The sequence below is a fragment of the Rhincodon typus genome, chromosome 6 (genome assembly GCF_021869965.1).
Source record: "Rhincodon typus isolate 14 chromosome 6, sRhiTyp1.1, whole genome shotgun sequence".
Lineage (NCBI taxonomy): Eukaryota > Metazoa > Chordata > Chondrichthyes > Orectolobiformes > Rhincodontidae > Rhincodon > Rhincodon typus.
Window position 1 is genome coordinate 34,996,592 of NC_063337.1, and position 22,788 is coordinate 35,019,379.

The 22,788-nt window shown below is 40.1% G+C and overlaps 1 protein-coding gene across 1 annotated transcript; it reads right to left on the bottom strand.

Annotated features, from left to right (window-relative positions):
- Positions 1–1,672: 1,672 nt before the first annotated feature.
- On the bottom strand, positions 1,673–17,116 carry LOC109931245 (protein shisa-2). Its single transcript, XM_020530578.2, has 2 exons — positions 15,996–17,116; positions 1,673–5,294 (listed from the first exon to the last, which is right to left on the bottom strand). Exons 1-2 carry the CDS (start codon positions 16,327–16,329, stop codon positions 4,732–4,734), a joined length of 897 nt encoding a protein of 298 aa, XP_020386167.1. The 5' UTR covers positions 16,330–17,116; the 3' UTR covers positions 1,673–4,731.
- Between the last annotated feature and the right edge of the window lie 5,672 nt (positions 17,117–22,788).

Here is a 22,788-nt window from a genome sequence, read left to right on the forward strand (position 1 = left end):
TCCAGCTCTACACCTTGTTATCTCTGGCCAATTCTTGAGGACTGATTGTCCTGTTGCAAATGTAGGTGGCTTGTTACTCTGTGAAGCTCCTCCTAACCAGGCTCTGACAGCTCAGGCACCCCTTTACCAACCACCTTACACACGCACGCTCCCCCCAGCACTGTCATAGGTCTCTCACCCCCTCACCTCCCTCCACCTCTTAACCCCTCCCTAAACTCCTCTCATGCCCCAAGACCACTACATGCCATCCCCCAATCTCATGGGTCTGCAGTCACAACATTCTGTCCTTGGGGAGGCGATGGCCTAGTGGTATTATCACTGGACTGTTAATCCAGAGACCCAGATAACATTCTGGGGACCTATGTTCAAATCCCACCTCGGCAGATGGTGGAATTTGAATTCAATAAAATATCTGGAATTAAGAATCTAATGATTACCGTGAATCCATTGCTGATTGTTGAAAAAACTCATCTGGTTCACTAATGTCCTTTAGGGAAGGAAACTGCCATCCTTACCTGGTCTGGCCTACGTGTGACTCCAGATCCACTGAAATGTGGTTGACTCTCAACTGCCCTCTGGGCAATTGAGGATGGGCAATAAATGCTGCTTAGCTGATGACACCCTCATCCTGTTAATGAATTTAAAAAACAATTTTTCAGTCTCCAAAAATGGGACCACAATGGGAAAAGTTTGGAAAAAGCTGTTGTAGACAATTTCCAGCATGGAAATATTCCTGACAAAACACCTGACTGTGTAGAAAGTACTTGTCAGAAACAATTTTCACCCCAGGGTCATTATACCCCTCATGTAAACCCTTGACAACCCACCCCAACCTCTGGATCCCTAATAACTACTGTGCCAGTTCATGCTCCAGCAACTCCCACTCCCCTCAAGGTCCCCTGAAGCCCTCATGTCAACCCATCAGCCTAGTCGTTCCACGCTAACTCACTCAGTTTCGATCAGTTGTAGGCCCCTGAAGGCAAGTTGGAATGAAATGAAATACAAAAATGAAAATCAGCCCTAATATGTAAAAACAATCTCCCATTCATGAAAGTCCTATCAATCCTTTTAAATCACAAATGGTTGATCTCTTTTAAAGACAAATTTCTTCCAGCTTATCCACTGAAATATTATTGCTTTTGGGAACCTGCTAAGCATTCACGGTGTCTTTATGAAAAAGTACACAAACAACTCTTGGAACTGCGAGAACAATTTTTTAAAAAATTCTCACTGACACCGTGGCCTTTCAAATATTATGACGGCTATGCACAGTTATTCCACCAGTCAACAGCCTTTATGTCTACTCTGTAAATTTGTGACTCCCACACCAATGGAGTAAAGCTCTTACTGCAGTGTGTTTGAACTCAGCAGTGAGCTTAAATTGCCTTGCTGAGTGCAGGTTTCTGTCACGTGAATCATACCCTGCCCTCTTTCTCTGACCAGCAAAAATTGGATAGGTCAGAAATGGCATGTGTTGTTCAATCTGAATGCTGTCCATTTTGCAAATTCCAGACCCTCCACAACTCTATGAAAATCCAAGCTGTATCAATTTAAATATGAGATAAGAAATTATGTTGCCACATAATTAACAGTTTATTATGAAAATGTAATTTTTGATTCTGGTTCAAGAAATACACTTAAATGTCCTTTGAAATATTACAGATTTGGCTTAGTCTATGGTTTTTTTTAGAAACAAACAAAATGTGTACTTGTTAGCCTTTGGGAAAGTAATTCAGTTTCTCTTTTTTTGCAATATTTCTATGTGATAAAATTTATATTTCCATATTACAAAAATGCTGCAGTAAAGAGTTGCACCTGAGAGGGGTTCACAGAGCAATTATTGAGCACAATGTGAAATGCACACTGACCACTATGGTTCATGAGGCTCTGTACCTTTATAGCAAGTTGGTCCAACTTTCTAAATGGAACAGAAAATTGGATCAAAGCCAATATAGTTGCTCCAGTTCCAAAAAACTAACAGAAGCTGTACAGTCTCCTGATCCAAGAATTTCCTGTTCATTTTGGATTAACTCAAAAGACTGTTTTACTCACTGATCATTAATCCATGAGAGGACGGCATTCTAGCATCGTTATAATCTGAAATACTAACTTTTCCCTGAATTTTCAAGTGACCACAAACAAGAATCCAAAGGTGCAGTGTGATGGAGTATCAACATATGATATCCCAAGATACCACAGCATCCAGGTTTGACTTCCGCTCTCCCAGCCCCACTACTGATTTCACACATTGTTGTGTCTAGCACATGCAACAATTATAAAACCTGGAAAAGGTTGGGATCAGAAAACCACCTGATGGCTCATTGTGCATTGACAGGGTACTATGGAGAACAGAAGGGAATGTGGAAAGATTTGAAAACTTTTGAAAATAAAGAAAAGAATGGGCACTCATATGAGCCCTCAAGCCTGAGGTTCCATCCATTTATTTTCTTCTTAGATTTTCTCTACAGGGAAACATTATACTGACATCAGTCGGAGGATAAGAAAACCAAATTGAAGGCGAGCTTTATACTTCCAACACTCAAGTGATTATCACAGTCATAAAGAGCTGCCATGCGGACTGAACTGTTCCACTGAACAATGCCACAAATGTTGTGGAGTACTGGTCAGAGGTAGAAGTTCTATTTTCACTTCTATTTTCAATAATTCTCTAAAATACAACCAAGAAAGAGAAAGTTGTCCACAGAGCGACACATTCTGTTTATAACTATGGCTGAATGCAAAGCAATTAAGGATGACATTACTGAATAAATAATTAATTTTCAAATACATGTCATATAACCTTACATCAGCAAGTACAAAAAATTCCCTGGTGTGCAAGTTAATTTTTTTATCATCTTTACACAGATCATTTGGATTCTTTTGCATAAAAGTTATTTTGTTTGCACAGTTTTCACATTCAATGCAAATATTGAATAGATGTTTGGATACTTAAGGGAGCAATCACATTGTCTTAAAAATGGTAATAATTGATTTTACAAAAATGAATTTGTGTTAAGAAGAAACTATTGACAGATGACCTCCATACCATCAGGATTTCAGCATGTTTCACAACAAAAGCTGAAATAAAGTTGAGTATTGAAGGTATGTATTAGTCTACATTTCATTCATATGGCAAGGTATTCCAGTGTAAAAGTTGCTCCTTCATAGTTGTTTGTACAACTTCTACCACGATATCAACCAATAAAATTAAGGAAGTACACTTCTGCAACTTGCATACCATATTTTACAGTATAACTTTAAAAGGACTAACATAGGTGCTCTGTTTGAACTTCTTTTAAACATTTTGTTGAAATGTGGCTATTGTAAAGTAACTTAAATATTCTAAACATTTGAACGTTCAAAACCAACCAATTCTGAATTAAACGTCCATTTGTAGTCTACTGGTAGAGGTTCCAATAAATACAACCAGCATAAGTAAAATTCCTGGTACAACTTCTGAATTATGAGAATGAACTAAATACCTGGTTTCTATGGAAAATTCTCTGAATTAATGGGGAATGATGGCTGAATTATATTCATGGAGCCATGATTATGGAGCTGGAAACTGACACAATCTCACCATATAATTAAAATTGAATTTCAGGTTAATTTACTCTTACACCAAAACTTCAAGCACATTTAGTTGGTGTATGAAATCACAGCAGACATGGACCCCTTATTCTGTAGTGAATTTATTACAAAACTATCAGAGATGGACGTAATAAACTGATTATGGCACTTTCCATACTAACAAATAGATTGCTGTTAGCAGAACTGGCCATGTAAAGGTGATGACTTTCCATGACTGCAGCCAAGCTGCTAACTAGCTTCACAGTTAAAACTTCTAGACAAAATTGCTTAAGATTCAAATACATTTTTCATGAACATCTATAGGTATTTGCATTTCCTTTGTTTTGGACTAAATTGTGATCCTGTACAACAAATTTAAATTTGGAGTATCCAAAATGTCCTTGTAGTCTTAACAGGAATTGATTGGTTATTTCTGGAAACAGCAGTGTAGAGATGTGTCAGTGTGAGATACTGACAATCAACACATGGTTTTATGAAATGGTACTGTTTTCTGTATCAACGGAGGGGCATGGATTTACAGAGAGTGTAGCACCTGATAAGAATAGTTGCCTATTCAACATAGTCAACAGGCAAGACAATATTTAATTTACCAATCCCACTCTGAACTTTAATGTGTGATCATTAGTGCAGTCACGCTGTCTGCTGTAAGCAATGGAACAGAATCAATTGCATATGCTGCCACAATCATCAATGAGACAGAACTGACCATCATATACTCATCACTGGGCAACAACAACCATTGTTATACCCCCAATTCCGAGCCTGTTACAGTATTCACCAATCAAGTGCTTCCAACCAACAATTGAACAGCAACGACCATCAGGTACTCCCAATATCATTAGCTAGGCAGCACTAACCACCAGATATTCCCAGAGCATTACCTGGGCAGCACTAACATCAGATACTCCCAGGAGCATCAGCATGACAGTGCTAATCACAAATATTCAGAGGATCATTGCCAGGGTAGCAAATTTAAACACATTTTTTCATTGTACACATAATGAAAATGTTTTGCCATCTCATTTGAGATAAAGTTGACAAACTAATTGATTTTAAAAAACTCAAATTGAGTTACGCTTCTCACATTTTAAGGAAGAGACTTCTCATAGCAGATATTAACAAAAATTGAGAAGTATCTTTCTAAACAGTTACTGTTGTATACATCATCTGTTCAGTATTCCCACTAACATGAGGGAAGGGGGTCTGCATCTGTCGGAAACCATTCTGCAGTCCATCTATGTAGGGAGGAGTAGGGGTCATTGCCAAAGAATCATGTTGCACAGCATAACCCAAATACTGAGGGTGTAAGATCTGAGCCTGGTGTGGCATAATCTGTGGAGCTTGCTGGCAGTTCATCACAGAGAAATTAGGTGGCATATTCAAGTATATATTATTCATTGTCCCTTCTGTAGGCAGACAGCAGTTTGTCTGTGTTCTTAGAGGAGGGGCCCTGGCCCCTGAGTTGGCACTGGAGCTGGAGCTGGCAGCAGTGCTGGATTGCCTGGATGAGGATCCTCTGGGATTGCCAGAACTTGAAATCATCGGGATCGTTTCCATGAGGCGATTTTCCATTGGAGCTCTGCTCTGTTGTGGTTCCTCCTTAGGCTTGAGACACCTGCAGCAGCAGATTGCCACAAATGAGCCCACGATGACAAAGGCCACAAATACAGAACCAACAATGAGGAAAGGCACGTAGATTGGAACTGGAGGGAAAGAAACATACCATATTATTAATGAGCAGATACTACTGGAGAAGAGTTACAAAAGGTACGGTCGGCAAGAGATTCTGAATACATATGCCACCAGTATGGCCTAATTAAAAGGAATGATGCTTTTTTTGCCTATATGCAAATGATTAACAATAATACAGAACACAAAGAATTAATCAAGTGGATGCAGAAGTACAAGGGTACAAATATATTAAGCTGCCACATTGTGTGTTACGTGATATTTCCATATATCTTCTACAACAATTAGAACTATACCTGCCTATTGGAACAATGGTAGGGTGACAGAGTGGTCCTTAGACACATTATTATTTATACAGAATTGCTGCATTTCATGGAAGGGCTTCAGGAGCAGAAGTAATTCTTATAAATGTGTTACTACTTGTTCAGTCTCTGAAATGGGCAGGTCACATGGACTATGTAATTGTCTGGACACTATCACCATCCTGTTTACAGGTAGTGAAGTACAGCAAGGTGCAACACAGAAATAGCTCATTGGGCCCAACAGGACCATGGCAGTGCTTATGCTTCACACAAACCACCTCCTACCTCTCTCCAGCTTTCCCTAAAAGCATAGCCTTCCACTCCTTTCTTTCTCATGTGTGTACGTATCTTACTATTGACTGTATTTATGTTACCTGCCTCAACTACTCCTTGTGGCAGCGTTTTCCACATTCTAGCCATCCCCTGGGTAAAATAAATTTCTCCTGAATTCCCGCCTGGATTGGTGGTTAGCAAGATTCAGGATGTAGCGAAGCAGACAGTAGAGAAGAGCTGTGATGGAAATTCATATACATCTATTGTATTTTGTCAAATATCCTGTTACAACTAGAGTCCACTGCTTGAAATGGAAAATGAATTAAAAAGCTGGTTGAATATTTACATATTTCTTATTAATTTCTCACCTCATGAAACATAGAAATAGAAATGATTTCAGAAATGAACTTCCAATATTATTATTCAAACATTTAACATGTTTTAGATGAAGCAACTTCAGAATGAAAGTGTACTAATGTTTAATTGGTTGATTTTCATCCCTAGAGCAAAAGAAGTTTGATAAGAAATTTCTGCTCTATCAGCTGCGTAAAACAATCAATCATTGCATCAGCACACTACAGGGAATGCATTACGCTATCCTTAAAGCAGTTCATCGGTGCAATACAAGGAGTGCAGCACACTGTCTGCAATGCAGTTCATCACCTCACTGTGTAGCGCATTGTGTAGTGCCCAATGCAGTTCATCAACACACTACGGGCAGCACATTACATTGTCCCCAGTGCAGTTCGTGACCACACTGCAGGGAAAGTGTTACCCTATCTCCCTATCATTGATTTGAAGTCAGAAGTCACACGACACCAGGTTATGGTCCAACAGGATTATTTGAAATCACAAGCTTTCAGAGCCTGATAAAGGAGCAGTGCTCTGAAAGCTTGTGAATTCAAATAAATCTATTGGACTATAACCTGGTGTCGTGTGATTTCTGACTTTGTCCACCCCAGTCCAACACCTGCACTTCCACATCATGGCTACCATTGATTTGAAGATTATACTGAATTCTGTTTGACTTTAAGAACATATTCAGACTACTGTTCAGGTCAGATATATATTTGTTACCCATTTTGTGTAACCTTTTGTATCCATTTCCATGCAACCTATAGCTGCTGCTCTGAATCACAGTCCATCACTTACAATTCCCTTTTCTACTCCTTTTGCCTTTCTATCTTGACCATACCACCATTCCTTTCTCCACTCCCGCACACTTTGCACTCTACCCCATGGACTAATCACTTACCCAAACCAATCATTACCCTTCAGCTCTCCTACTTTCCGGTTGCCAGCACAGGTTTCAATTTCCTTTAAATAAGTGCAAGTGCCTCTCCTGGCATAGGTCAAAAGGCGTACAGGTTGTTCAAGTAAGGTGTGAAATCAAACTGCTCCATTCTCTTTTTTTGTTGACCTTCACACTACAGCAAACTCACTCTCATCCCATTAACCCAACTCACCATCTTGCACTGTGCCATCAAATAATAACCCCCACCCCTCACCACACTTTCCTATACAATGGCCAACCTCATGAGATCATCCTGAAGAATATGTATAAAATGTGGCTTCTTTTAGCTACTAGCTCTGTATGCTGCTTTGCCTTTCCCATCCACCCATTCAGTTCAACTCCAGGACCATAACAATAAAGCCAAAAGAAATAGGAACAGACCATTGGGCCCTTGAGAGTGCTCCGCCATTCAATAGGGTCATGGCTGATCCCACATTCTTCACTTCCATTTTCCCACTTTTTCCCTATCGATCAAGGATCTGTCTATCTCAGCATTAAATATGCATAACGACTCTGCCCCACAGCTCTCTGTGGCAAGAGGTTCCACAGATTCAAAACCCTCTGAGAGAAGAAATTCCTCCTTATCTCTGTCTGAATTGGTGCTCCTTAATTCTGAGACTATGCCCTCTGGTCTTAGACTCTCCCATGAGAGGAAGCATCCTCTTAGCACTTACCCTGTCAAACCCCTTAAGAATCCTTTACATTTCAATGAGATCACCTCTCATTCTTCTAAACTACAATGAGAGGTTTCCCTCCCTCTTTAATCTTTCCTCATAAGACAATCCCTGCATACCAGGGATCATCTTAGTGAATGAGAGATAACAAGGTGTAGAGCTGGATGAACAGAGCAGGCCAAGCAGCATCAGGGGAGCAGGAAAACTGACGTTTCGGATCTAGACCCTTCTTCAGAAATGAGGAAGGGGAAGGGGTTTCTGAAATAAATAGGGAGAGAGGGGGAGGCGGATAGAAGATGGATAGAGGAGAAGATAGGTGGAGAGGAGACAGACAGGTTAAGGAGGCGGGGTTGGAGCCAGTAAAGTTGAGTTAGGGAGGGGATAGGTCGGTCCAGGGAGGACGGACAGGTCAAGGAGGCGGGATGAGGCTAGTAGGTAGGAGATGGGGGTGGGGCTTGAGGTGGGAGGAGTGGATAGGTGGGAGGACAGGTTAGGGACGCGGGTATGAGCTGGGCTGTACCTTCTCTGACCTGCCTCCAATGAAATGCTACCTTTTCTTAAGGCGATCAAAACAGCTTTTGGTACTCCAGGTGTGGTCTCACTGGCATGTTTACAGTTGCAGAAAGACTTTCCTACTCTAACCTCCTTGAAATAAGGGCCAACATTAGGGCCATCCTGAATACCTGTTACACCTTCAGCACTGAAGAAGGGTGATTGGATCCAAAATGTTAACTCTGCTTTATCTTCACAGGTGCTGCCCAGACCTGCTGTGTTTTCTCAGCAATTTCTGTTTTCGCCTTTCTGTGAACTGTTTGTATCTCCTTTGCAACTTGCCCTTCCACCTATTTCCACTTGTCAACCAAGCCCACTTACCATCTTGCTTGAATCTCTATCTCCCTCTAATATTTTCACTATCTCCTCAAACCCTTTCCAAGATCATACCAGCTGAAACCAACCTTATCCAGGCAGGATATGGAGCAGATGATAATGTGCCTGTGCTGACAAATTGCAGATTTTACCAATAGTGTGCATAAAGGTTAAGTCTGAACCCCTGAAAAACTGAGAGATGGACGATTTTATTTTATTTCAACCATCTGTCTACAGCTGAGCATACTCCACTAGCCCACAGACAATGCTACTCTTTAAGTGGCAGAAGCTACAGTTCAAGTTATTTTTTCTCCTCAACACATTTATTTTGTTTTATTTTAAATCTGTATAGATTCTGCTTCTGACAGCAAGAGTTCATTGTGTACTTTAGCGTTAGAAGTTCTTGTAATTTCTTCATCCTTTACATGACAAATCAAATTAAAATCAATTTTACCAACTCACTAGCTGGTAGGGCATAATTATTTTCCCTCAACCATCTCGATTACAGCTCAGCCACCAATTCTTTGTTCTATTTAAAAAAAGTTTCTCTTGTTTTCAAACAATCAACACCTTTTATCACTAATTCTAATGCCATCATTGTAAATCTCTTATGTTCCCTTTACAGTATCTCCAAAATTCTAATTGTAACATAACCAATAATTTTTACAAGTTTAGCATTGTTTCTGTGCTATTGTCAGCTGTTCTAGTTCTTAGGCATGGAACCGTTCTTCCTGTAAACAACACTCCACCAAGGGCTCAGAACAGCACTAATAATTGTGGATTAGAGCCAGATCTAGGATTTCCGTGACTAATTGAAAGTCAATGAACAACAGTCCAGCTTGATAAAAACTACTGTATAATCACATTGGAACAGAATATTGGAAAATGTTGGAATACAGGTACTGAATGATCTTTGGCTGCCAGTCATAGTAAGTTGAATGAGAGTGATCTGTGAGAGTTGTAAAGGGGCTTTCACAGAAGTGAAACAAGACCTGAAGATCATTGTCACTGCTATCAAACATTCTGTTTAGTTTAAAAGCTCACATGTCCTGTTAGATTCCTGGTGTGTGTTGTCATAGAAAATTCTTATGCATGAAAGGAATTATGGCACACTGTACATGAATGACATTTATCACACAGCTATAATTAGCTTTATATTTTAATTATATAAATATTCATGCTGCAGTGGTAAAGTTGTGTTATTAACATTTTTGGTGTTTTACCCAGTCTAAACTCAGCAGAACGGCCTGCAAAAATGCCTATGCTCCAGCTCCAGTGAATGGCCTCAATGCCCGGTCCTCAAAATGCAGCACAAGTAATATTTTTACTTCCAGTTATATGACACCATGACACCTTACATAAGAAATAGGAGCAGAAGTAGGCCATTCGACCCATCAACCAGCCCAACCAATCAATAAGATTGCCACTGATCTGCCTCAGACCTTATCACCTCTTTCATTCTAGCTCAGCATCGCCCTCAACTCCCTGAGATTTCAAAAATCTATCTCCTCTTTAAATACTTTAGGAGGCATTTTTAGATATTTCAAATAATTACTTTCAAAATACAGTGACAAAGCACAAATGTAAACTGCTTCAGCAATTCCCTACAGATAGAAATGAATTCACTGAATACCTCATCTACTGTTTTTCTGATGAAGAATTGTGCACAAATGAAATAAAGAAAAGCAGGAAAATATGTGTGTTCCATTCTGTATCAGTTTACTGCAAGTAAAGTGGATTCTGTGCTTAATGCCAGTAAGATTTGCACTGCAGTTTGATACATTATTGTTTGATGAAAGCATAGTGGTATAAAATAATTCAATAGGGTCAACGCAATTGGCACAAATGACATATTTCACTTCTATTCAGCATGAGTGGAACTACAATTTTATTCTTGTATCTGAGCAGTAAAAGACAATAATAACAAAGGTGTCAACCCAATTTTTTTTAATTGGCAGCATTTGGTCTCTATTCTAGGTTGCACCCCATGATTTTAGATTGTCTATATTAACACATTTTATTAAAGAGGAAATATGCTAGATATTGTATTTATTAATAGTACTTCAGTTAAAAGAAAGCATCTGTTGCCCAAACTAAATAACTTATCCTAGCTTAGCTAACTTAATTGTACTTGGACTTTTTCTTTGTCCTCTTCAGTAAAGGAATGTCATGGTTAGAAAAGCTATCCATTTTACTTTTTGCATCCAGAGCACTCATACAATCATTTCCCAGGTTTAAAGAAGAGATAAATGTCACTTACAACTGCACCGGGACTTTATCCTATCTCCAACTTTAGAAGGTTCCCCTTATACCAGTTGTGACACTTTCGTTTTTCACATCATCTAAAAGGTTATTCCCAATTTGGGAATCCGCTCCTATGATGCTGCTTGGCCTGCTGTGTTCATCCAGCCCTGCACCTTGTTGTCTCGGATTCTCCAGCATCTGCAGTTCCTACTATCTCTGATTAGGTTATTTTTGTATTTGGTCATGCAAAAGTAGGTTAAAACATATGGCAGTTATAACATTGAAGGGCAAATATGTCCAACCCATCACAGCTTGAGTTTCACAGGTTTCAGCTTATTTAACATTGTAATGGGTACAGATTTTAAAACTATATGTCTATATGCCTGACATTCAATACAACTGGGCTATAAATGAATTTCAGTTTATAAGCTGTGGATCTCAAACTATGGATCTCTGCCATTACGAATTGGATTGAAACATATATGAATATTTTCATCAATGCCCTCTTTATAGCCCATTGAAAAGTGGAATGCTGTTGATTTCTTGTGGAATCTATTTTGTAAATAATACTGTTGACTAATAGTAATGTTCCAAAAAGAGTAAAAAACTATTTCTGTTAAGCTAGCTTTCTTTAATGATTTACTGCCACTTTTTGAAATTGTTAGCTGGTTCTCTCATACTGTTTTGCCCCTCATGCGACAATCACAATACTATCTACACAATAAGCAAGGAATTTCACTGGTCCACATGTGTCACTGGTACCAGCTGTGATTATTGTGAAGGACTCTCCTTCTCAAACTCTCCCCTTCCCTGAGGTGCTGTGGCACATAGGTTAAACACCACCAGTATCTCTCTTTGATGGGAGAGCAGTCCCACAGTCTGATAGTTCTGTGCAAGTTTACACTTTTATATTGGTATGTTGCTTTATCAGGATTCAATGGACTCAATTTTCTTAATGACTGTGATTCAGGAATTCATAGAATCATACATCACAGAAGAAGGAGCTTCAGCCCTTCGGATGTGTGTCAGTTCTTCACAAGACCTTTCCAATTAGTTACACTTTCATGGTGATTCTTTTGATACTTGCCCTCGAGGTATTTATTGAATACCTTTTTGGAAAATACTATTGAATCCCCTTTCACCACACTTTCACACAATGCATTCCGAATGACAACCTGCTGATATATATAGCCCAGAACTGAACACAATATTCCAGCTGAGGCGTGACCATTGTCCCATATTTGCACAGTTTCTTTCCAATGATAAACATCACAGAATCCTTTCACAGTCTTCTGTTAATGTTTGCTACATTTCCAAGTTGTGTTCCCTCTGCAAACATTAAACTGATCACCTGTATGCCCAGAATAATTATATATATCAAAAAGAGCAGCAGACTGGTACTTGCACCTGGGTGAACAAGACAGTATACATTCCTTTAGTCTGCAAGTCCCTTAGCTAATTTTGTATCCACACTGAGCATCTAATCCCTGGACTTTAATGTTAAGTACCTTTGGAAAGTCTATATATTGCAAGATATCAAGACTTTATTATTTCATAAATGATTCAACCAAATAAAACATTTGATCAATGGATTTTCCATTCATTTAAAAAAATAGTAAGACCTATGGGTGACATCAATAGTAGTAGTGTCATGATGACTGACAAACTGCAATTTCAATCAGTGTGAGCTGGTTTAAAGAAATACACAACATGCTAAATGTTTCAGTTGAAAACAGTTTTGTTACAGATAGGTGGTCCAGGACTCCATTTGAATGAAGCATTTAGACAGACCTTGACAACCAGCAGGAACTTGAAATATAAAAAGAGTTTACACTAGCTCTTGTTTCATTCAAATCATAGCAGACTGGCACATTAGTGTATTCCTTTCAGTGGTGATAAAATCTCTTTTCATGGTTCATATTGTGTTGATGGGGAGGTGCCGGTGTTGGACTGGGGTGGACAAGGTCAGAAATCACACGACACCCGGTTCTTCAAGTGAAGAAGGAGCGAGGCTGCGAAAGCTTGTGCTTTCAAATAAACCTGTTTGACTATAACCGGGTGTCATGCGATTTTTGATCTTATTGTGTTCAATTTCAGCAGGTGAGTCATTTCAGCTATGTAAACATAAAGTGCCTGCATACAAGCACCAGCCTCCATGATCTGAACCAAATATGTTCTGGTGGAAAAATATCTTTTCACCTCATCAGCTCAGCCAGACTTTAATTCAGTTCCCAATAGGCAAAATGACATTTTACAAACTCACACCATTATTCATTCTTTAAAGTTTCTATCATTAATAAACTCCAAAGTCCAACTTCCTATTTGAACATTCCCCTCCCTCTAGCATGGGGACATGGATGGGGTGAATACCTATGATCTTTTCCCAGGGTGGGGGAGTCCAAAACTAGAGGGCATAGGTTTAAGGTAAAAGGGGAAAGATTTAAAAGGAACCTAAAAGGCAACTTTTTTTGTATTAGTGGGAAGACATTATCTCTTATTGTCTTTGCTTCCACCAACATGCCTAATAAAATGTTGAAACTCTTAAGATACATCTGGGACATTAAACTTTTGTCCCCACACTAACATGCATGCAAAAGGATAACGGCTTATACAGATATTTCCTTAAACCTTGCAAGAGGACGATCGTGCACGATCTGTTGTCACTACAGCTTATATAACCACTGCATTAAGCACCTAATATTTTTAGCCATCTTCTGTTTTCAAAGGCCAATAGGTGCTAGAAGTGTATTCAGTGACAATAAAGAAAGCTCATTCTTTCATTATATATACGATTCAAGTAAATACCATCGGAATAATAATAAAACAAAGGATTATGGATGCTGGAGATCTGAAAGCAGAACAGAAAGTGCTATAGAAACTCAGCAGGTCTGGCAGCAGCTGTGGAGTGAAACAGAGTTAATGAGTTTGGTGGATCATATCATTCAAAATCCAACAAAATAAAAAGAGCTTGTATTTTCTGAGTGGACTTTCACTTTCCAATCGTTGTATGCAGAGGTTCAGATGTAGGAATCGAATACGTGCGCCAAAAATTCTCAGTAAAACCCCGGCTGGATCAAACAGATACTGAAACCAAATGCTAGAATTAAACGAACCCAACATTAGACAGATGGATTCGTACTTGACAAAATAATTCTTTTAAGTATATGGACATTTCAAGAGCTGTTCCACACAAGGGAGCGAATCCCAAGCGAGTTAAAACGATTCAGCTCCAAAATAACTTCTCGTTCCGCTGGGGCTGGAAGCCATGGGAAAGTTACGATGCCACGTTATTTATTTTGTCTGGTTAATTTGTTGTGTTTTTGTCTGGATGTTTTTGAAGCTTGGTTTCCGATCACTTGTGTGGTCTTTTAATTCTTCTGAAATGCGCCGTTAAATAAATTCCAATAATCTTCGTGTTATTACTTAAAACAACTTGGGCAACGCTTAACTTTTCCGTAATACTGAACCAACAACTTCAAACCCGAAACTTGTATTTTGCATGTGCAGGTTTGGAGGACAGAGAACCTATAACCTGAGATCCAACAGTTGCTTTTCTCACTGACACACGTGTGCACCTCTGTTAAAAAAAAACTGTCAGCATTAGGCCCTCTTGTGGCGCAGTGGTAATGTCCCGATCCCTAGATCAAGTGACCTGGTTTTAAGTCCCACCTGCTTCAGAGGGGTATAATAACATCTCTGAACAGTTTGACTTGGAAAAATAGGTTAAACAAAAAATGCAGTCAGTTATTTACTGTGCAGAGGAACATTAATTGACAATGTGAACGATCAGCCATAATTAAATTACTGTGATTGGTATTAACTTCCCGCGTAATATTCACTGCACAATGTGTGGCCACGATTAGACTTCTATAACATGTACCCGCTGACCCCGCTCTGAGCAAGTTCCCGTCATTCTGCCTCACTATGAGCCTGGAAACTCTGTCAGGTTGGTATGGAGCTGCTGTCTCCAATGACCAGGCCACAATGCTGCTGAACACTGACTGCAGGTCCCATCTATTTGTCTGGGAATCCCCTCACCCAGGTTTCCCACCCAGCCTGTATGTAACGATTGAAACCCAAGGTTCAGTCCTATGATTTACTGCAGTAACGCAACTGTCTCTCCCACGCACACGGTCTGCAATGTTCTGTAAACGATGTGATTCTGTCAGCGATAGAGTATCGGGGTAAGGGGAAGGGGCAGACAGGGAAGGAGAATTGAGAAAGCAAATGACCTTACAGAGGAGCAGTCTGGAAAGGCCAAATGGCCTGTTCTTGCTCCGAAGTCCAAGTTCCTATTTGAACATTCCCCTCCCTCTAACATGGGGGCATGGATAGGGTAAATACCCATGGTCTTTTCCCAGGGTGGGGGAATCCAAAACTAGAGGGCATAGGTTTAAGGTAAAAGGGGAAAGATTTAAAAGGGACCTAAGGGCAACTATTTTCACGCAGAGGGTAGTCCATGTATGGAATGAGCTACCAGAGGAAGTGGTGGAGACTGGTACAATTACAACATTTAAAAGACATCTGAATGGGTACATGAATAGGAAGGATTTAGGAGAGATATGGGCCAAATGCTGGCAAATGGGACTAGATTTATATAGGACATCTGTTCGGCATGGTCAAGTTGGACCAAAGGGTCTGTTTCCGTATTGTATATCTATGACTCTATGTAAACTGCTTTAGCGAAAGACTGAAACTTCCGAAGGCACACATTTTTTGTTTGAACACACCAACTTCTGAACATTAACACAGTCAAAACGAAAACAAAAAAAATCCACTTTCTCTTCTTTATACAGTGTAGTCCCCATTTCATCGTAATTTATATTATTGGAGAGAGGGGCGTAAAGGTTGCAGCAGCCAGAAACGTAAGCCCTTTTACACAGAATTGAGAGTTTTACAACAGGGCATTCTGTTCAACAAGTCCATGCTGGTCTTTATATTCCTAATCTGATCTCATGAACCGTGTCTATTGCGTTTCCGTTCATCTAGGTGCCCTTAACACGCCGATCTTCACACGTTGCTTTGTGTTTGGAAAATATTCCGGATGTAGTGTAGCCTTACCTGCTGAGGAGTTAGCGCTGTCCGTGCCCTCGCCGCCGGCCTGGGCTCCGCTGCTTACAGCCGGTTGATCGTTGTGACAGTGGCCCTGGTCGAGTCTGGCCTCAGTACTGGAGCAGCAGTAGCGTAGGGAGCAGGAGCCGCAGCAGATGGTGGCCGAGCCCGAGTCGAAGCGCTCGGGACACTGGAAGCCTTGGTGCCAGCTCCCCTGAGAGTCCAGCCAGCCGTGACAATACTCGCCGCTGGCACTGGCCGGAGCTGGGGCGACCAGGAAAGCAGCGGCGAGCAGGAGTAGCCTGCCCGGGAGCACCCTGTAGCTTCTCATCATCAAACCCATCCCCAAGTGACCAGGAACCACAGGTCAGGTCAAACAATAGAAACGGGCAGCAAAATACAACAATAAGGAGCCTTCACGCAGACTGCCCTGCTTCTAAAACATCTTAATCAATAAGTTCTGGAATCAGTAAAGAAAGGCACAGAGACCCGGACATCAGACGCACAGTCTTTAAACAACAAAGCAAACTGTGGGGAAGCAGATTTCGTTTCCCATCTTCATCCAAGCGGTTCACAATTAAATCTGATTTAGTTGTTGGTTTGGATAGAACAAGCAAGTGACACTTTCCCCTTTGCCAACATCTCCGCGGCGCTTCTTAACCCGGAGCAGTAATAAGAACAAAAACAGGAACGATTTCGTTCAGGAAGAAACGAAGCGTCTTTCAATCCGGATCTCCAGGCAGTGGACACTGGCTACTCCCTTTCTGTCTACTGTCCAGCTCCGTACGCAACACTTTTAACTCTACTTTCTCAGCATTATAATCCGCCGGAGCCGGCTGAAAGCAAAAATACAGTTGCTACTGCATTTTAGCACAGAGTCCCTCAGCTACATCTGTGCACAAGTGATTGTCAACTTTCTTTTCCTGAGGAAAGAGAAACGAAACAGAAAGCCCACTCTGTCCAAAGGCTGCGATTAGCACAGACTCTGGCAGATTCTCGCCTCTTTCACATCCAGGAGCTTGAACAGGACTTGGCGATACAGCAAAGCAGTGAGGCGAGTGTCAGCCCCGGAGCTACAGTCTCTGGCTCGGCTCAGTGCTAACAGCTTCCACCTCCTACAATCCCTGCTTTTCACTATCTCACCAGCAGTCTCCGCTTCATATTATACAGGACTTGCGCATAGGTCTGAGTCTGCGTGAAAAAAACAAGTCCCATGGGAATTGGAGTTTCTTCAGTGACCAAACTTATTGTGCCTGATGCATTTAATTATGTGCCATTTGTTCTTCTGGCGAGATTAAGATGTTTAAAATGAATGATTCGCTAGAAATGTTTGCAATGCTTTCAAAAAGTCTTTGACCACTCGGTGCAGGTAGTAGGGGGCTCAAACATGACTCCAGAGCCCTGTTGGTTGTGCAAGTTCATTGCAAGCTGCACACAGAGGGGGAGCAACTTTAAGGCGGGTTCACGTGGTCACCTCCCTTAATCCGGGATCTGAATTACGTAAAATTGGGTTTAAATTTGGAACAGCCTCCACACTGTAGTGAACAACAGAAAATAGTTACAGGTAATAGTTAAGCGAAACCCTTGTAACTGGAGCGAATGCTAAAAGCTACAGTGCACGGATTTTGTTTTAAATCGGAGGGAAAATGTACCGGAATTCTACAGCAAGCCGTTCAACACCTTGTTCCAGCAGAATCTCTAATCGAGGTGCGCAGTTCCTGCATTTGCTGTTGTTGCTATGGAAACATTGGTATTCAGCAAATTAAAAAATGGAGATTTCATTGTTATACAGGAAATGGAACCTGAGTGATTTTCCGATTTCTTTCGTCGTTGTAATGTACGCGGCTAATACATTGTGTCCAAAATATGTCAATCGGATAAAGTTATAACCGCCAGGGACGTGGCAATGTAGACAAAGTTCAACTAATCGTCCGTTTTGTACAGGGGAAGTCCGTTTTCTCATTCTGTTTGGAAGCTGTTAATATGAATCAGTGAGACCAGGGCAAAAGTACAGTTTGCGGTCTTCCAGAACCAATCCAATCAATCGGAAGGAGCGAGCAAACTGAAGTTTCTTTCATTGTTGCCTGTGACAAATGTGAGGTCAAATAAAGTTGAGGACTAATGGTTTTTGGGAATTACAGTAACAGGTGTTGGCTTTTCGGCCCTGTCCTTAAAGATGCTCTGCATAACAAATTATCTGCTTCAATGCAAATTTAACATTTTGGAAGGAGTGTTCTGAGAATGGCCAGAATTTTTCTCCAAGATAGTTGTATACACTTCTTTTGAAATAAAGAAATTATTCTCTACTATAGATACATGACTGGGTTTTTCTTAACTATTCTTGTCATTGTATTGGGAAAATTGCCAGGATTTGATATTTAAAATAAAGGAATAAATAATGAGCTTTTACTTAATGTATACACATTTTTAAAAAGGATTCCAGTATTTGGAATTTCGCACCAGTACATCACAGCAACATGCAATGAAAAAGGTTGGCTTATTCATATATAGCAATGGCCAACTTCATTCAATGAGCCATATCTTTATGGAAAAGTATATTCACACTGCGGGACAATTTTAAAGCACAGATTGGCAGCAACAAGAAATAGGGATATGCCATGAGTTGTGAATCTCCAAAACTTGCTGATGGACTTATGCTGCTCTCATGTTTTCCACAGTCATAAGCCACCTTTCCCTTTCTCTCTCTCTCCTATTTCAAAGAACTTGCTAGACTTGCCCTTTAATTGCCCAATAAATTCACTGCAGTGATTCAAGAAGGCAACTCACCACCACCTTCTCCAGCCCAATTAGGGATGGGCAACATCCCTAAATTAAAAACAAGAAGGGCGCAGAATTAACACAGGTAAGGTAATTCCTATCTATACCTCAGGACCAGAAAGGTGTTATAAAGTGGAGATCGACCCCCCACCCTCTGATAACTAAAACCAAACCACCTAGATAGGCTCACCTTGCCCTATAATCTGTTAAAAGAATTGTGAAAAGTGGTATAACCTGCCTGTCACCCTCAAGCTGTTTTAAAGGAGTGGTTAAATGAAAGAAATCCCTGATACTTACTTTTGTAATCACAAGTAACAATTTATTTATCTAACTCTAACAGTGAACAGATTAACTGAACTATTAACAAACCAAACAGTTCCCCTCTAGCTACTATTTCCAAATAAAACAAGATTCTAATGGAATGCTGTTCTAATAAATACAAGTCCCACTTATATATATAAACCAAAATAATAAAAAAATTAGAACTTAGTCCCTCAAAATTACAGCCAGGGTAAGTTTTCTGTAATATTCTGTAACTTCTCCGTTGAGCTTCTGTCAGGAATGTTCTCTCTGTGAATTCTTCTGCCTGGAATATTAGCTAAGAGTGTTGCAGTGCCTTTATTAAATAGGTGCTGCTTTCTCTAAGAGCTGAGAAAGCTGATCTCTAATCAGATGGCAGTTGGATCTCTCTGAATTTTCCAAATGCCCTCATCTTTTATACCCTTGATGACGTATCAATTTCTTACAAAAGGATTGATCCTATGTTGTCAAAATCATCTGAGTTTTGGTATTTAACGGCCTGGTTTAAATTAATTGGCCAAATTCAGATTTGCTGTTTCAATAAAAATGCTGCTTTGCCTGCTAACAGAATAGCCTTTTGATACAAATGTTACAATTCTAATGCTCAGCGCACCTGCAAACCAACAAGCTGCCCACAGACCTTTTTTTTGTCTCCAAGCCTAGAAAAAGCACATTATCTTTTAAAGGCCAACCCCCAGCAACCTACAAACATCAATATTTTAAAAGCACCAAATTCTAACATCCTGCCTTCCAATCTACAAGTATTCTACCCAACTTTGCAACACCTTCCCTTAAGAAAAAAATGAACCATCATTCTGAAAAGTTGGCTTTTTTTCCTTTCTCTAAACCTTAATGCCATTATATTGCTAGATCCATAGCTCATTAATCTAGAGTTACACATTCAATACTAATGCTAGAAACATATATAATATTGAACACTACCATTTCTATCTTCCGTACACATTTTTCTTTTAAACCAGCAGCAATACATCCGCAATAACATTTTCACGACCCACAACATGTACAATCTGTAAATTGAATGCTCGAAACATGAGACTCCAATGAAATAATCTGGTGTTCTTCTCCTTAAATCTTTCCAAAATTGTCAAAGGATTGCGGTCAGTGTACACAACCCTCTCTGATGCATTGCTTGCATCATAAACATTAAAATATTGTAAGACCAGTACCAAACACAATTACTCCTTTTAATGGTTGAACATCTTTTCTGGTGGGTTTCAAGTTTCTTTGAAAAATAACCGATTGGCCTTTCAATTCTACAATCATCCTCCTGTAACAACACAGCTTCAACCCCTACATCGCTTGTGTCAATGGCGACTTTAAAGGGTTTCAAGAAATTTGGCACAGCTAAAACTGGTGCAGTGGTTAACACTGCTTTTAAATTCTCAAATGCTTCCTGGCATTGTTTTGTCCACTGGAATTTTGTGGTCTTCTTTAGCAAATCCGTCAGCGGTGCCACCACGCTACTAATGTTTGATACAAACTTCCAGTAGAATTCGCTCAATCCCAAAAATCGTAGCACTTCCTTCTTTGAGGATGGTCTTGGAAATTCCTCAATGGCCTTCATCTTCATGTACCTCAGTGTCATCAGTCAGTGTCTGATGTTGTGCCCTGAGAACGTCACTTCCGCCTTCACAAATTCTGGTTTTGCCAATTTTATGACCAACTTTGCCTTCCGCAGTCTCTCAAAGAGGTCTGCCAAATGCTCTATGTGATCTTTCCACGGATGGCTAAAGATCACTAAGTCATCTATATAGACAGCAGAATTAGTCAATCCTGCCACAATTCTTTCAAAGACTAAGTCTTTGACAAGTGGTTGTGCATTCTCCATTCCAGAGGGCATTACTTTAAATTGATACAGCCCATTTGGGGTTACAAAAGCATAAACTTCTTTTGCTCTTCCTACAAAGGTACTTGCCTGTAACCATGAAGTAACTCCAACTTTGTGATGTAAGTGGCTTGTCCTACGTTTTCCACACAGTCCTCCAGCTTTAGATTTGGGTATGAGTTTGATTTGGTCACGGTGTTGACCTTCTGATAATCTGCACAGAATTGTTGAGTACCATCAGGTTTTGGGAACCAACAAGATCAGCAAACTCCACTTGCTTTGTCTAAGCTCGACAATGTCTTCTTGGAGCATCATTTCCACTTCCTTCTGTACCTGTGTTGCTTTGAGAGGATTAAGCCTGTAGGGGTGTTGTTTTATCAAAACAGCATTCCCTTTGTTAATCTCATGTACTATGGTATTAATCCTCCCCATTCTATTTCTACATATGTCCTCATACAGCTGTAACAAGTCTTTCAATTCAGTTCTCTGTTCCTGAGACAGATAGCTTATTACCCTATCCCATAATTTAAGGGCTTCCTCATTATTCAGTTTACTCTGAGGCACATCAAAATCCAAATCATTTAGATTTGATTCCTCACATTGAGTGGCAGTAACCAAAAGCTGTTTCTCTGGTTCCATGTCCCTGTCATAGTAATACTTCAGCATGTTCACATGACATACCCAATAATTTTTTTTCTATCTGGCATCTTTATCAGGTAATTCACCTGACATAACTTCTTCTCAATCTGATAAGAACCACTAAACCTTGCTTTGAAGGGATCTCCTGCCACTGGTAACAGTGCCAATACTTTATCCCCATGGGCAAACTTACAAATTTTAGATTTCTTAACTGCCTCTTGCTTCATTATGTGCTGTGCCAACTGCAAATGTTGTCTAGCTAATTCACCTACACTATTTAATCTTTCTCTCATCTCAGATACATAATCCAACTGTGAGATCTCTGACTTTGGACCTATCAACTTTTCCTTAATTAATTTTAAAGGCCCTTTTACTTCGCATCCAAGTATCAATTCAAATGGAGTAAACTGAGTCAATTCATTTGGAGCATCTCTAATAGCAAATAATATAAATGGGATATCTTTATCCTAATCATTTGGGTAATCCTGGCAATAAGCCCTCGGCATTGTCTTTAGGGTCTGATGCCATCATTCCAATGCTCCCTGGGATTCAGGGTGGTACACACTTGATTTAAAGTGTTTGATGCCTAAATTATCCATGACCTCCTTAAATAATTTGGCAGTAAAATTGGACCCTTGGTCTGACTGTATTCCCTGGGTACTTCATAACATGTAAAGAAAGCAAGTAACCCCCCCACAACCCTTTTTGCCTTAACATTCCTTAATGGAATTGCCTCCGGAAATCTTGTAGACACATCCATTATGGTTAGCAAATACTGGCTTCCACTTCTGGTTTTGCGGGGGGGTCCTACACAATCAATCATAACCCGCCTAAAAGATTCTTCAAATGCGGGAATCGGCATCAAAGGTGCTGGTTTTCTTACTGCCTGTGGTTTTCCTGCCATCTGACATGCGTGACAGGTACAGCAAAATTCAACCACATCTTCAAGTAATCCAGATCAATAGGAATGCTTCTGTATCTTAGCCTGAGTCTTCCTCACTCCTAGATGACCTCCTAGAGGTAATTTGTGTGCTACCCTCAATACTTCCTGTCTGTATGCCACCAGCAATAATCTGGTAAATGTCCAACCATTTCTGCTCTGCACTAACTTGCCAACGTCTTCATTTCTGCCTTAAGATTTTATCCTTAAGGTAATAACATTCTGAAATACATTCTGATTCCTTTTCCGAATAAGCTTTATGATATCAATTTCTTTCAGAACTAAACATCTCTGCCTGA

Coding starts and splice junctions, on each gene's coding strand:
- LOC109931245 (XM_020530578.2), bottom strand. CDS start 16,329: ATGGGTTTGATGATGAGAAGCTACAGGGTGCTCCCGGGCAGGCTACTC. Junction 5,295..15,995: donor CAGCGCTAACTCCTCAGCAG/GTAAGGCTACAC, acceptor CTTTCCCTCCAG/TTCCAATCTACGTGCCTTTC.